This window comes from Monodelphis domestica, chromosome 4 (genome assembly GCF_027887165.1).
Source record: "Monodelphis domestica isolate mMonDom1 chromosome 4, mMonDom1.pri, whole genome shotgun sequence".
Classification (NCBI taxonomy): domain Eukaryota; kingdom Metazoa; phylum Chordata; class Mammalia; order Didelphimorphia; family Didelphidae; genus Monodelphis; species Monodelphis domestica.
Window position 1 is genome coordinate 366,530,900 of NC_077230.1, and position 16,881 is coordinate 366,547,780.

At 39.4% G+C, this 16,881-nt stretch overlaps 1 protein-coding gene across 26 annotated transcripts in view; it reads left to right on the forward strand.

The window, feature by feature from the left end:
• MACF1 (microtubule actin crosslinking factor 1) overlaps positions 1-16,881 on the forward strand; it is a 404,892-nt gene that overhangs the window by 293,677 nt on the left and 94,334 nt on the right. For all 26 annotated transcript variants that reach the window (XM_056795193.1, XM_056795199.1, XM_056795200.1 and 23 more), the window contains 2 exons: positions 971-1,466; positions 3,923-5,394. In XM_056795193.1, coding sequence (XP_056651171.1) covers positions 971-1,466; positions 3,923-5,394 — 1,968 coding nt within the window. The remainder of the gene's footprint in view (positions 1-970; positions 1,467-3,922; positions 5,395-16,881) is intronic.

The following is a 16,881-nucleotide window of genomic DNA, read 5'->3' on the forward strand; positions in this document are numbered from 1 at the left end:
ATACATTATTTCATTTGTGCCTCACTACAATCTTAGGAGGTTATAACAATAGGCATTATTATCTTTTATTTTACAAATGAAGAGACTAAGGATCAGGAAGGTTGTTTCTTGCTGCTGATTATGTAGCTGCTAAGTGTCAGAGGCAGGATTTTTTAATCAGGCCTTCCTGACTTCATCTAGTACCCTAGCCACTATGTCTCATCAACCTTCAATTAGAAAAAAATTGAAGTCTTGAGAATTTAACTAGTGAACCTAGCCAGTAATACAGGTAAAATAGGCAGCCTGATTCCCAATACTATGTCCTAAGTTGTCTTTTCATAGAACCATGTGCCAGTACTGAAGAGAGAACTAATCCATAGAGCATGCTTTTTCAGCCCTCTATATATCTTTGAAATCAAGTTTCCCTTGTGTTTGATTCTTGTTTGAGACCAGAATACTGACTTTAAAGTTCATAGGGTCATAGACTTAGAGCATAAAGAGACTTTTGAGGTCTGATGTTCTATTCCCCTCTTTCACAGATAAGGAAACTGAGGTATAGAGATTAAGTGACTTGACCAAGATCATAGAAGTAGTAATTGACAAAGTCAGGATTTAAATTCACGGACTCTGACTTGAGCCCTCCAAGAATTTTTGTCTCCCAGAGACCAGAATTCATTAGATCTCCAAGTCTTTCAGAGAATAAGCTTCTTCACTTCTCTGTATGTCTCCCTTAGTGATTGATTTTCAGCAGAGCAGAACAGATAAGGAAGAGAAGTGAAATGGATAAGAGGAAAGAACTTTTCCAAACAGGCTTTTATAAATAGCAACGCTCTCCTTTTCCCCCAGCCCAGCAGCCCAGACCCAATTGTTTTCTGGTATATTTCTAAAGACATTGGCAATTATTTGGAAAGACCTAAAACCATTTTTGTTTTGACACTGTTTTTAGATCTATCTTCTCTATCTAAACAACTTGGTGTTATTTCTGTTTCAGTTTATGCTAAAGGAATTTGAAGCTCGCAAGCCACAGCATGAGCAGCTGAACCAGGCAGCTCAGGGTATCCTGACTGGCCCTGGAGATGGCTCTCCATCTGCTAGCCAGGTACAGGAAGAACTCCAAAACATCAACAACAAGTGGATCGAACTGACAGACAGGCTTAATTCTCGGTCTAGTCAAATTGACCAAACTCTTGTCAAAAGCACTCAGTATCAGGAGCTCCTCCAGAACTTATCTGAAAGGGTCAAAGCTGTTGGACAGCAGCTGAATGGCCAATCAGCCATCAGCACCCAGCCTGCTGCTGTGAAACAACAGCTAGAAGAGACGAGTGAGATTCGGTCTGACTTGGAGCAGCTGGATCATGAAATCACAGATGCCCAGGCACTATGCGATGAGCTGTCCACACTCATAGGGGAGCAGTACCTCAAAGACGAGCTGAGGAAGCGGCTGGAGACAGTTGCCCTCCCTCTCAAGGGCTTAGAAGACCTTGCAGGTAAGATGATATGAAAAGCACTTTCTGATGCCAAAGAAGGTGCTTTTCAGTGTCCCAGCAATAGAGGATTTATAATTTCAGAAAGGGATTTCTTTATCTCTGAAATAAAATTTCCCTCCATTTGGGCAATTCTTATCCATGACCAGAATGCTGGATTTACATCCTCATATAGCCTCATAGATCATAGAGCTGGAAGAGACCTTTGATGTCCTGTGTTTCATCTCCCTCATTCACAGATAAGGCATCTGAGATCCAGAGATTAAGTGACATGATCAGGATCACAGTAGTAGTAAGTGGCAAACCACAATTTAAACTCTGGTCCTCTGACTAAGGCCACTAGGTGGTGCAGTGGATAGAGTGCCAGGCCTAGTGGCAAGAAAACTCGAGTTCAAATCTAGCCTCAGACATGTCTTAGTTGTGTGACCCTGGGTAATACACTTAATCTCTGTTCCAGTTTCTATCTGAAAAATGGGAATAATAATAGCTCCTACCCCCTGGAGGATCAAATGAGATATTAATTGCACAGTACCTGGCACATAGTAAGTGCTATAAGTGTTAGTTATCATCATTATTATAAGTGGAAGAGCATCTAGTGGAGGGCCACCTAGATGGTAGATGTCCTCAAGATCATATGTGATGATGATGATGATGATGATGATAACGATAATAAGAGCAACTAGTATTTATATATAGCACTTTAAAGTTTGCTAAACATTTAAAAAATATCACATCTTATCTTCATAACAACTCTGAGAAGTAGATGCCATTATTATCCTCATTTTACAGATGAGGAAACTGAGGCATATAGTAGTAGTAGTAGTAGTAGTAGTAGTAGTAGTAGTAGTAGTAGTAGTAGTAGTAGTAGTAGTAGTAAAGTGACTCTCCCAGGATCACAAAGCTATTAAGTACCTGAGGCCAAATTTGAACTCAGGTCTTTATCACTTCATCACTTTATCACTTCAAGAACAATACTAATGTTCTTTGAGCAGCAGTTGAAGGGGATGTTTAACCTGAGGAAGAGAAGCCTTAGGGGTAGGGAATATAATTTAACTGTCTATAAGTGTTCAAAGGGCTTTCACAAGGAAGAGGATTAGATTGATTCTGCTTAAACTCAGAAGGAAGAACTAGGAGTAATGAATAGAACTTTTTAATTTAATTTAATTTTTTGTTTATTTTAATTTTTTCCATGGTTACATGATTCATGTATTCTTCCTCCACTTTTCTTCTCCCCCTCCCAAAGCTGATAAGCAATTTCATTGGATTATACATACATTATCACTCATATCCTATTTCCATATTATTCATTATGAGTAGAATTTACAAAGCATCAGAGTTGAGACTGGACAGAAGGAACAGCTTTGTCACAATGAGAGCTATCCAAAAGTGGAATGGACTCCTTCAGAAAGTAATATGCTAGGGGGCAGCTGGGGAGCTCAGTGGATTGAGAGCCAGACCTAGAGATGGGAGTTCCTAGGTTCAAATCTGGCCTCAGACACTTCCCAGCTGTGTGACCCTGGGCAAGTCACTTGACTCCCATTGCCTAGCCCTTACCACTCTTCTGCCTTGGAACCAATACACAGTATTGATTCCAAGACAGAAGGTAAGGGTTTATTAAAAAAAAAAAAGTAATATGCTCCTCCTTACTAGAATATAGAAGGGATTCTTCCCCAAATATTTTTGTACTAAATGGCCCCTAAGGTCCTTTTTAAATATGAAATTATGCGATTCTTGTGTTTTCTGAATTTCTGGTAGTTTCTTTTGAAGGAATATCAACTAACAATCTTCTTGTAGTTGTCCCAGGTATGACACAGTTGCTATTGTTACTTTACCTTAACCTAAGGTCTATCAACAATAGGAGGCTATTTATGGGTATAGATTGACCCTAAAAATCTTTGCAAATCTTAAAACTATGTACAAATAGGAATCATTATTAGTAGAGAAACAATCCTTATAGACATATCATCAGAATTCTGAATTTGAATCCTAGCTTGGGTACATAGACTACTTATGTTGCTTTAGACAGACAACTTCTCCATTATCTTCAGGTTTTGTGTTTTATTTTTATGTTTCAAGACAGAATTTTGCAAGGTCAGTTGATTTCTAAAGTTTCTTCCACTTCCAAATCTGATCATCCCAAAAATGCACTTTTAGCAATAAAGATGAAAGACCTGTGCTCATAGGCCTGTTCATCATGCCCTCCTCTCACATCCACATGATCTTGTCTCCTCTCCTACACTCTGATAGATAGAAAAGTTTCTCTGGAATTCTTATCTTTAGCCTGTAGTAGGGCTGTAGATGGAAATAAGGACTTTGTTCTAAACTCACAGCTTTCTCCTTGGAAAAAGATCATGACTTCTACTTCAGTTCATTAGACTAAAACTTTGACATTCAGCAGACTTATTTAAATGCCTTCATTAGCCTTGATTAATTTAAATTTCATTTTTTTTCCTTTTTAGCTGATCGCATGAACAAACTCCAGACAGCTCTTGCCAGCACCCAGCAATTTCAGCAAATGTTTGATGAACTGAGGACCTGGCTAGATGACAAACAAAACCAGCAAGCAAAGGCCCAACCCATCTCTGCAAAGTTAGACCGGCTACACTGCCAGCTTCAGGAGCAAGAAGAATTCCAGAAGAGCCTGAACCAGCGCAGTGGTTCTTATGAGGTGATCATAATTGAAGGGGAATCTCTGCTTCTTTCTGTGCATCCAGGGGAAGAGAAAAAGACCTTGCAAAGCCAGCTGATTGAGCTCAAAAGCCACTGGGAGGAGCTTAGTAAAAAGGCTGCTGACCGACAGTCCAGGCTCAAAGATTGTTTGCAGAAGGCTCAGAAATACCAGTGGCATGTGGAAGACCTCATACCATGGATTGAGGACTGCAAGGCCAAGATGTCTGACTTACAGGTGACCCTGGATCCGGTCCAGTTAGAGGCTCATCTCTTGAGGTCAAAGGCCATGCTGACTGATGTGGAAAAGCGCCGATCCCTGTTGGAAATGTTGAACAGTACTGCCGACATCTTAATCAATTCTTCTCAGACTGATGAAGATGATATCCGAGATGAGAAAGCAGGCATCAATCAGAACATGGATGCCATTACAGAAGAACTACAAGCCAAAACAGAGTCCCTTGAAGAAATGACTCAGAGACTCAAGGAGTTCCAAGATAGCTATAAGAATATTGAAAAGAAGCTCGATGGGACCAAACATCAGCTTGAAATCTTTGATGCACTAGGTCCCCAAGCCTGCAGCAATAAGAACCTAGAGAAGCTCCGAGCTCAACAGGAAGTGCTGCAGGCCCTGGAGCCACAGGTGGATTATCTCAAGAACTTCACTCAGGGCCTAGTAGAAGATGCTCCACAAGGTTCTGATGCTTCCCAGCTTCAACACCAAGCTGAGGTCACTGAGCAAGACTTTATGGAAGTCAAAGAAAGAGTGAACAGTAGCTGTGTGGCAATGGAAAATAAACTTGAGGGGATTGGCCAGTTCCATTGTCGAGTCCGAGAGATGTTTTCTCAGCTAGCTGACCTAGATGATGAACTTGATAGCATGCGTGCCATTGGCAGAGACATTGACAGCCTCCAGTCCCAGATTGAAGATGTTCGTCTATTCCTTAGCAAAATCCAGAGCCTGAAATTGGACATCAAGGCCTCTGAAGGAGAGTGCCGACAAATGCTAGAAGAAGAAGGAAGTCTAGACTTGTTAGGACTTAAGAGGGAACTGGAAGCCCTGAGCAAACAATGTGGCAAACTAACCGAGAGGGGAAAAGCCCGTCAGGAGCAACTAGAACTGACCTTGGCTCGAGTGGGAGACTTCTACAGCAAAATGAAAGAGCTGAATGACATGACCACAGCAGCAGAGGAGGGAGAGGCCCTTCAGTGGGTGGTGGGCACTGAAGTGGACGCCATCAACCAACAGTTGGCAGATTTTAAAGTAAGTTATTTTTGTTTTGGTTTTTTTGTCTTATCTTTTGGTTCTTTCTTTGAACAATCCTGTCCTACCTTATAGCAGATCTTAATACTAATTAGAAACTGATTATATGAAAAAATGAACAATGTATGGAAGGTCTTTTGCTTCTCCCTGCCTCTTGGTACCAATGCATGGTTTTAAAAAGATTAGGCTTCCTCTTGGAATTTTAAGTGGTACATGAGAAAGGTGGGAGTTTTTATAGACTGGAAACTCAATATGAGCCAATAATTGGATGTGGAAGCCAAAAAACTTCATATAGTTTTAGTTTGTATTAAGAGAAGCATAGTACCTAGACCAAGGGAGATGGTAATTCCACTGTCTTCTATTCTATCAGGCCATGTTTGGAGGATTCTCTGCATTTAAGGAAGGAGATTGATAAACTAGAGATCATCCATAAAAGAATGACCAGGAGTGTGAGGGTTTTCAAGATCATAGCACTGAGGGTTAGTTGAAGGAACTGACAAGATCTTTAGCCTAGCAAAGAGGAAGAATATAAATATTACCTTCAAGTATTTTAAGGGCTGTCACATGGAAGAGGATTTGACTTGGTCTGCTTGGCCTCAGAGGACCAAAGAAAGTGCAGTGAGATTGGTTTAAACTACCTAGGGCTATCAAAGAATAGATTTGGCTATTTCAGGATTTGTTGGCTTCTGTCTCACTAGAGACTTGCAAAAACTGTAGGAAGACTTTATGGAGTTGCTCAAGAAAGGGCTAGACTGCATGGCCTCTAAGGTTCTTTCCAACTCTTGAGACTGCCATTCTATGGTTTTCTTTTTCTTTTTTATCTCTTATTTCAGTGATTACTTATTAAAGTCAGTGACGTGTCTTTTGATTTTCTATCTTGAAATGAGAAGTCAGCTGGTTTTCTCTTTTTAAAAGATATTTTATTTTCCCAATTATATATTATAATGATTTTCAATATACATTTCACTTTATAAGACCCAGGTTGTCTCCCTCCCTTTCCTCCCCCCTTTCAGAGATGGTAGGCATTTGATCTGGGATATACATGTATTATGCAAAACATACTTCTATATTGGTCATTATTGTAAGAAAATACTCATATAAAACCAAAACCCCAAAATAAAAGCATAAAATAATGTGAAAAATAGTATCCTTTGATCTGTATTTGAACTCGAACAGTTATTTCTCTGGAGGTGGATAGCATTCTTTCTCATTTGTCCTTTATGAGAATAGCTAAGTCTTTCACAGTTGATTGTCATACAATAATGCTGTTACTGTATATAATGTTCTCCTGGTTCTGCTTATTTCACTGCATCAGTTCATGTAGGTCTTTCCAGCTCTTTCTGAAATCCTCCTGTTTATCATTTTTTTAGAGCACAATAGTACTCCATCACCATCATATACCACATTTTATTCAGTCATTCCCCAATTGATGAACGTTCCCTCAATTTCCAGGGTTTTGCCAACACACACACACACACACACACACACACACACACACACACACACAGAGTCAGCTGGTTTTCTAATAGAAATGATTGTTTTCTTGAGCATTTTGGTTCTCTTCTGTGATTGGGATGTCTACCTCTAATTTACTGTAATTCTTAGTGAGAATAGATAGGAAAATTAGACTGGTCCCTAACTAACACTGCTGTAAATATGCAAGAAGGCAGGGGCCTTCAGAAATCTAGAAATACTCTTTCTGGGGCAGCTAAGTTGCTCAGTGGATTGAGAGCCAGGCCTAGAGATAGGAGGTCCTGGGTTCAAATCTGGATTCAGACAGTTCCAAGCTATGTAACCCAGGGCAAGTCACTTAACCCCCATTGCCTAGACCATATCACTCTTACCAATACACAATATAGATTCTAAGATGGAAGGTAAGGGTAGAAAAGAAGAAAAGAAAGAAAGACCCTTACTTTGGGCCTATGAATGTCTCTGCCTTTATCTATTCATACCTGATTGCAGCATCTCTCTCTCTCTCTCTCTCTCCTCTCAATTATCTCATGAGATAATTGGACTTGGGAGAGTAGACTAATAGAAAGCTATGCAAATGTTTGTGAGCGTGCATGTGTAAGTAACTAAAAGAGATGAATTAGAAAGAAATTAAGAGATTAAAAGGACTCAAAATCTGAGTCAGCTGGAAACAGGGGTTGGTTCTCCTAGATGGTCAGAAATCTTTAAGACCTTGAAGCCTCATATAGCAGCCTCATGGACTTCAGACATAAGTGTTTCAGATTATTTCTTCTCCCCTTTAAATACTGTGCTTTTTCTCCCCATCTTAGTTGTAAACAAGTCTTACCTTATCTTCAGTAATCCTTCCTTTACCCACTAATACCTCCACTTTGTCCTTGGAGAGTGATATATTCCACATAGATTTTCTAGATAATGAGATATACCCCCCCTTTAAAAACCTAAACTTCCTGAAATTTTTCTTGTTTAGTTAGAAATATATATAAAATACATTACACATTTTCCTCCTATTTAAACAAGGCTACTTAACACAGTTTAACCTGGATTTGGAGTAAACAGATCTAGATTCAAATCATATCCCTACAGCTTTCTCTCTCTGACATTGTCACTTATACTTTCTGGGACTCAGTTTTCTCATCTGTAAAATGAGGGGCTTGGACTAGATGCCTTTCCAGGCCTAAATATATTTACCTTTTTATAAAAGCTTAGTCATTGTTAGAAACCATAGAGGTGATTGAGCATTCCCTTGCATCGTGGGTAAGGTCCCAGAATTAGAAGTTGGAAGACCTCAGTGCCAGTCCTCCCTCAGTTACTAAATAATTGTATGCCCTGGGATACCTTTCTTTTTCTCTATGGATCTCAATTTCTTAAAAAACAAACAAACAAACAAGGGGGATTGAATTAAATGGGTTTGTAAAATTCTTTCCATCTCTGTTGAAGGGTGAATCTATAAAAATGAGCCATTTGCTGTATTGCAGTAATATCTACATGAGTAAGAAAGGTATATAGGCAGACTTGTCTAGACCCTATACCAAAAACCTTCATCTGCTTAGCTAGTTATTATCTCTTTTCTAGTTTTTCTACCTCCCCCCACATAGGAAAGCTATCAACTGTTGTTTCTTACTGCCATTAGTGTCTCTGGCATGCTGCATCCCCTCCTAACTGACTGGAAAACTAGGAAACAATCCTATTAGCATTATAAATTCAGAGTCAAGGTGTACCCCATAATAATCGCTTCATGACCCTTCTTAGGCTTTTCCATGTTGTAGTCAATAGAGCAGGATTTCTGGGCTGAAGTTCCAGCTTTTCGTGTATTCACCTTGCAACCCCAGACAAGTGATTTAACCTCCCCAAGCCCGAGTTTCCTCATCTCAAAAATGTGGATGTTATTTGAACTCCTTTCCTCATAGGATTTTTGGGAAGAACATAGTTTATGCATTTAAAAGTGCTATGACAATCAGACAAGGCTCAGAAAATTTTCCTCCTTATTTCTGGGTTCACAACTATATTCTGGGGTATTAATGTTACCAGCAGTTATTTCCAGAGGTAGAGAGTGCTATCTATGAAGGTGCAGGAAAGGTAGCTCTTTGTCAGTGTTCAGATTGAGACCAGGCCTGACTTCCAGGTTTAGAATATCCATTCTGCCAGAAGATACAGTCTTACTGGGCAAGGCCAAAGATACAACCCTGCAAAGGAGGACAGTTTCTCCTTAGTAGGAATGGAGGTGTCTTAAGACTGTGAATATAAAGGTACTATTCCTGGTACATCTTTTCAGTAAATAAGCAAATCAGTAATAATTAAAACCCAATAGGGATTTAAGGCCTCCACAGGTTTTTGAGGCTTCTCCCATCATTGCCTTGTCTATACTGGGCTCATGGTAAGTTAGAACAATTGAGGGGTGGAAGATGAATACATATGTTAATCCTCACAGAGCCCTGGAGAATGAATGAAAGGAAGTTCATTTTAGACCCATTTTAAGAGCTGAGTCACAATGTTATGATTCATTTTCATGACAAGAAAGTCTTCATTCTTTAGTTAATAAACTTTAGTCCAGCGACTGACTATTCTTCCTCCATACCAAGGTCATGAAGTATGATTCCTGCTTTCAATTTCTAATTAATTTTTTTAAATGGAATGGAGCTGGGCTACAAACATCAAGTATAATTAGTTTTGAGATTTTATACACACACACACACACATTTTATTTAATGAGGGTCAGGACCTCAGAGCTAAATTAGTCTTAAATGAGAGAAAATCTATATATGTTGGGTCACAAATCTCTGAGTTTAAGGATTACTAGATTGGCCCCATATGGAATCAGTCTGGAATAGATGGAGTCTTGTTTGACAGGGGATACCCCTCCCCTTCCCTGTTGGCACCCCTCTATACTTGCAGGACTGTTTTGGGACCAGAGAGCAGTGCTAATAAATCCCTCAAATCATGAAATAGCCCTCAAAGGAGATAATATAGCGTAAGAGTTCTATGGGAAGAACTATTTCCTTTTCAGAGACAAGAGGAAAACTGAAAAGTCATTATCCCTGAAAAGAGCATTTTCCCACATTGTTTCTGCATAATGACTGGGAGCTTGATATCACATGAAGATTTACATGGTGTGAAATGTAGCATAGGTTTGAGACAGCTGGGTGACTAAGTAGATTGAGTCCCAGGCCTGGAGACAGGAAATTCTGGATTGCAATCTTGTCTCAGACACTTCCTAGCTGTGTGACCCTACACAAGTCACGTAACACCTATTCTGCCTTGGAACTGATACTTAGTATCAATTCTAAGACAGAAGATAAGGGTTTAAAAAGAGAAAGAAATGTAGCCTAGAATTTTGATAGTCTGAAGAGATCTCAGAGATCATCATCTAGCCCTATCCTCTCATGTTACAGATGATGAAAACTGAATCCTAGAGAGATGAAGTTCAGGGTGACAGATTGGGGATTCAGACTCAGGCTTTGGTTCCAAATCTAGTGCCATTTCTCCTAAACTACAGGCTTCCTTCACTTAGAATAGGCTACAGCCACCAGATCTTATCATGGCCTACATCTTGTAAGCCAACCTGTTGTTAATAGTATAAAAACACCATTTTGGAACCCCCAAATAAAGATATGGAATGTTTCTCTCTTGTATCGTCTTCCAAAATAATCTTCTAATTGAATGATCATATTGCTCCCTTGCTCAGATACCCTTAGTGGCCACCCTTTGTGTAGGTGATTTTAAAAAGTTCCTTAGTTCAGCATTTAGAGTTCTCTGCAGTTTGACGCCACACCACCTTCCCAGAATTAATTAATATGACACTCCTTCATGTACTCTAGCCAAATTAAACTTCTGACTGTACTCTTCTCTTGTCTTTCCTTTTCTTGCTTTGATTCAGACATGCACAGCATCCTCCATGCCCCTGGAATAGATTTCCTGCCTCATCTTTGCCTTCACTGGCTTCCCTTTTTATCACCCTCACATGGCTCAGTTTTTAATGAAAGTGATTTTTCTGTCCCCAGATTTCTCATAGTACTCTTGATTTCTCCTTTGTCTCATTATATTTTATCTTGGCATCATATTTATTTATATTTTATCCCCACCTTAATAGACTAATAGATCTCTAAAAGCAGAAACTATAATTTTATCTTTGTATCCCCATTTCCAAACATAAAGTCTTGTAAATACTGCCACCAAAGCTAAATAAATCGGTGCAGTGAATAGAGTGTTGGGCCTGGAGTCTGGAAGATCTGATTTCAAATTCAGCTTCAGATAACTGACCAACTTTATGACCCTGGACAAGTCACTCAACCTCTGCCTGCCTTGGTTCTTTACTGTAAAATGAAGATAATAATTGCCCCTACCTCCCAAAGATGGTTTTGAGGATCAAATGAGATATTTTTAAAGTTCTTAGCATAGTTCCTGGCACATATTAAGTATTATATAAATGTTAGCTATTAATAACAATTAATGAATTTGTTTCCCAACAAAAGTAGAAAGCCTAGCCTCTGGGCTTTGTTTCTCCATTTTGGTCACGTGAGTGATAGGGACTGATCTCTTTTCTTTGCCTTGGCTATCCAGGACCTTGGGCCTTTGGCTCAGCTTTAGCAGAGCGGGTATTTAAGCCCTATTTCCTTCTCTCCTCTTTCCCTCTCTCTCTCTCTCTCTCCCTCTAATACTTTTCTTCCTCCTGTTTCTAATTAAAACACCATAAAAAAAGATTGACAGCTGACTTGAGTTTTCATTTAGGAATTACATAGCTGAATTCCTTGGCGACCTTAAATTAATATATATCAGTCTTTTAAAGTGATTTCCATATCACAGCTTGGTGAAGGAAAGGAACTTTAAGTATACAGAAGAAAAAGAATAACAAGCAGAGAAGATCTTATTTTCTCCCAGCTAGGTAAAAGAATTATGTCTAGGCTGACTTTTCCTGAGAAGGGTGGAGAAAAGACTCCAGATTTGTGGAAGAAATTGAGCCAAAGTATAATAATAAAAGAGCTTTCCTCACTGGAATTTCCCCATTCTGACGTTGCTTAGTCTAGAGCTTGAATCATCCTTCATATCAGCCCCCCAACCCCATGGTCCATCAGGCCCTCCAAGTCAGTAACCATTTTAACAGCTTTTGAATCAGTCATACTTATGAACTCCAGTCTACTGGCCAATACTTGTGAGTAAGGTCAGGATCAAATATCCTGGTTCTCTCAGTCAGATGCCATGGAAGGCATTTCTGTCTCAATGAAAGTAAATGAAGAAAGGCTCAGTTTGGCCTCTGGCAGAGTTCTACCAAATTGTTGAGGAGGATCATTATCTGCTTTCAAAGGTTTTTGAACTGGCCAAGACCCTAGAGATCATCTAGTTCAATCTAGTGTTCCTACTTTACAGATGAGGAAACTGAGACTGAGTGAAAGGAAGTGATGTATCCTGATATACAAAGGCAATATCAGAGCCAGCAGTTAAACTTACATCTTTGAACTCTTTTCCATTAAAACCTAAATTCCTGGTCACACTTAGCTCTTCATTTTCCTTTCCTGTAGTTAAGCCATAGAACCTAAGATCCACAGAAGAGTTCCTTTGAGTACATCCTTTCCATTTTATGTACAAGGAAACTAAGGCCCAGAGAAGGAAAAGAACTTGTCCAAGATCTCACAACTGGTAAATCATTAATTTTGGCAGATTTCCTGACTTCCGGGAATAGGGTTTTCCCACTATTCCTTATTCCCGAATCCCATTCCTGTGTTCTTTGAAGCTAGAACCTTAACAAAAATGGGATTATTGACAAACACTCCCATTTGCCAAGTGATATTTAATCCAGCCTTTCAAGTAATTAAAAGGAATTTATTAACTCATTAACATTTTTGCCATCTTGTCCACCAGAAGGTCCACAGGGAGCAATAAATTAGATGAGCATTCTCTTCCTTTCCCTTAGGGACAGATTGATATGGTAAATTGGTGGTGATCATCAGATAATGAGAGGCCTAGGCATTTCCTGCTCTGGCAACCAAAAGAAGGGGAGTTTTTAATCTGCATGGGCCAGAAGCCTTTGACTGCCAACTCCATGGGCTGAGGTACCAAGAGAAGGAATCTTCTTTTCCAAGACAGCCAAGAGGATATCTGGCCCATTTGGCCTTCTACCAAGAAGAAACTTTACACATACATTGAAGAAACTTGAGGATTTGCTATCATTAGGCGCTTGAGGATTAAATTAAATATTTACAGAAAAAAACAATACTGATAATCTGATTATGAGCTTGTTTATCAGCAATAACCCCTCTTTAAGTTCATGAGTCCAAGGTTAGTCTAGGCCTTTAGGAGCCTTCAATTCTTTGCTTTCTCTGAGTCTCCTTAAAAAAATTATAAATTTGGGGGCAGCTAGGTGGCTCATTGGATTAAGAGCCAGGCCTAGAGACAGGAAGTCCTAGGTTCAAATCTGGCCTCAGACCCTTCCTAGCTGTGTGACCCTGGGCAAATCACTTTAACCCTCATTACCTAGCCCTTACCACTCTTCTGCCTTGGAAACAATTCACAGTATTGATTCCAAGACAGAAGGTAAGGGTTTAAAAACAATTATAAGTTCCCCTTGAGTTTGGGTTTTAATCCATACTTTGCCACATAACTTGTGACTTTGGTTGAATTCTTTCCCCTCTTTAGATTTCATTTTTCTCTTGAAAAATGAACAACTAGATGATCTAGAAAGCTCTAAATTCTATTATCCTGTAACCTTACCTACCCAGCTGGTATTTTCTGGCATTACCTAGGACAAAAGAGCTGAAACTTCAAAATAGTTCCCCCAGCATTGATAGATTACTTGATGTTTGATTAGTGGAGCAGAAACAAAACTTCCTCTGTGGAAAACACTTCAAGGAGTACTCATGTTCAGTGCCTTTAATGGGAGGGACCAGTCTGTCAGTTGTTCTCCACTACAAACTGATCTCACAATCCAGCTGATGGTATTTTTAACCTTTATGTGACCCCCAAAGAATTTCAATGTCTTTCCTTAGTCTCCCTTTCTACCTAGGTCTAAGGGAGTTTGATGATGTTTTTCTTCATTGAACACTTTCCAGACCTGATTAAAGTAGTATCAGCTGTAGTTTAAAACTACAGCAAGACAAGTTACATTGCCTATCCTTCCAGCTGTTACATCATCTTAAAGGTATCAGTTCTATCCAATCCCCACCCAAGGGAAACAAACAGGATGAAAGGCTAGATTGCCCAAAAAAAAAAAAAAACCTGATGGATTTCTTATAACACTGTCTGGGAAACTGGATGGAAGGTAAAGTTTTTACAGATTTAAGTAACTATGTCCCAAGCTGTAATAAAGAAAAGATTAAGAACAATTTAAGTTTAGAGAGGTTATCAATTGCAGTTAAGATTCACTGATCTGTAGTTTTTATATACGGAAAAAAAGAAATTCAAATTCAACCAACATTTAAGTGCCCAGGTGATACGTAAAATACTCTACTTAGGAGCTCAATATGTGTAGATATGTACAACCAGATCCTGCCCCCAGCCAGTTTATATAATCTCATGGGGGATTGGGTACATGTACATAAATAACTAGGATATAAAGGAAAGTACTATTAAGTGGGAAGTTTTAGCTAGAATATCTTGAGAAATTCGAGAAGGAAGAGTCACTTTCATCTGGGTGGAGGATTGGCAGAAGAATTGATAGAAGGCCAGAAAGACTTCTTAAAGGAGGTTGTACCTGTTTTGAGCAGCCTTAAAGGAATGAAGAAACTCTGAATAGATAGTGATTAGAGAAATTTATTCTATGTATTAGTTAACCATTGAATTCCATTTAACAAGTATTCACTAAACATGTGTTCTGTGCAGGGATTCAAAAGCAACAATGAAATAATTCTTGCCCTCTACAAGTTTACATTTTACTGTGTGATTGTTGTTATTCAGTTGTGTCCAACTCTTTGTGACCCTGTTTGAGGTTTTCTTGGCAAAGATAGTGGAATTGTTTGCCATTTCCTTCTCCAGCTCATTTTACATATGAGGAAACCAAGGCAAACAGGATGAAGTGTTTTGCCCAGGGTCACACAGCTAAAAAGTGTCTTAAGTCAGATATGAACTCAGGTCTTTCTGATTCCAGACCTGGATTTCTATCCACTGTGCAACCTAGCTGCCCCCTTTACTGGGTGTTGAAGACAAGTAAATACAGAAAGCATTCAAAGAAATTTTAGGGCTTCAAGAACACTAACCCTAGTGGGGAATGAGGAAAGACCTAAAGTAATAGGTGCCATACCTTTGAAGGAAGTTCATATTGTAAGAAGTGGAATTGGGTAGAGGGAGGGGGTTCCAGGCAAGGGGGACAGACTGTACACAGCCCTAGAAGCAGCAGGGAGAAATCTAGTCTTGTCCCTGGTAAAATATCTAATCTTGTATTTGATGAGCTATGTTTTAGATGTAGGTAGTTTATTAGAAATGCAGATGGATTTAACTTCTAGAAAGAGAAAGAATGGGGTAGCTAGAAAGCACAGTGGGCCCTGTGAATGCTGCCAGCAGTCAGGGGGACATGGGCTCATATCTGGGCAGATTCTTCTTAGCTGTGTGACCCTGGGCAAAATACTTAACCCCAATTAGCTGATCCTTATCAAATTTGATGCTAAGAAAATAAGGGTTTAAAAAAAAAAGACAATATTTTTTTAAAAAAGAAAGACCATTTCTCTCTGAATATGATAGTGACTCATTTTTGACCTCTGCCTACAGCTGAGGATTCATAGATTTAGAGCTGGAGAGGACTTGAAAAGTATAGTCTGACCCCTCACTTTTCAGATGAAGAAAATCGAGGCTTATTGAATTATATTTCCTATCCCCCAGGTGCAAGGAGGCTAAGTGACTTGACCAGAGTCACAGAGAGAGTAAGCATTTGAGGCAGGATTTGAACCCAAGTCTTTCTGTCTCCAAGTCCAGTATGCTTCCTACTAAATCTCTATGGAGTGGGCAGAGCAGTTCAGAGGAGTATTCTGGTAACTTTTAAGCCAAACTGCTGCCACATGAGCAATAAACACTGAACTGGAGAAGAAGGCTCATAAGCCATTGAGAATTGTTATTAGTTATTGTGGAGGTCACTCTGTCTTCACAGTTGGGTAATCCGCTAGGAACAATTGAGTCTGAAAACAAGTCATTGCAGGTCACTGCACCAAATCTTCTGTCAGATCACTTGGCCCAGATCTCAGCTGCCCTGGTTGGAAAAACCCAGATATGGGAAGAAAGTTGTTCTCTCCCAGTTCCTACCCCATCTTTACTGATACTTGTCCTCTCCAATAATTTTTTTTTCAAATATTAACCCATTCTCTAAGGCTTAGCTAGTCCAAAATGCAACACATGGAGGTGTTTTGAAAATGTCTTATTGCTCCTAATTCTTAAGTTGGTGGTTTTCTTTAGTTGGACTACCCAACATGTCCCTTTGAGTAAGGATCTCTGCATTTATGGATAAAAGGCTGGTTCCTGTAGAGAACTCATGCACCTCCCAGTGAAAACTTCTTTGGGGGGAATTTTTTTTCCCTCTTGCCTAAGCTGAGATTTAGTGACAGTCTAAGCTCAATGGAAAACATATCAGGTTTTTTCGTTGATAATAGTTTTGGAGGGTGTCTTAATTATGATTACTCATGTGGTTGGCTTGTTGGGGGTTTTTTAATCATGGGGGGAAATGGAAAAGCCAGGGTCAAGGCAAAGGGAAAGTTTGTTTTGAGACTTTGGAGAACTGAATGACTTTGAAAATAACTGTAATGAAATGTGGGAATTTGTTGTCTGAAAAAAAGATCTTAATTAAGCAGCCTTATAGAGAGTCACTTGTATGTATCTAGGGATGGTACTCAAAGATGACCCTGAAATTGAGTGCTAGGTTTGCCCAATTGTGTAGAGTCAATCAGGAGAAAACAGAGTCTGTTTCCAGATATTACTAGTTCAAAATGCCTTACAGATCATTTATTGTGAATTTGAAATTTGTTAGATGAGGGTTACCTTCTGAGCCCCACCCAACCCAAACCATTTATCTTTGATTCTGGGTAGTGAATTTTGGTCCAGTGGAAA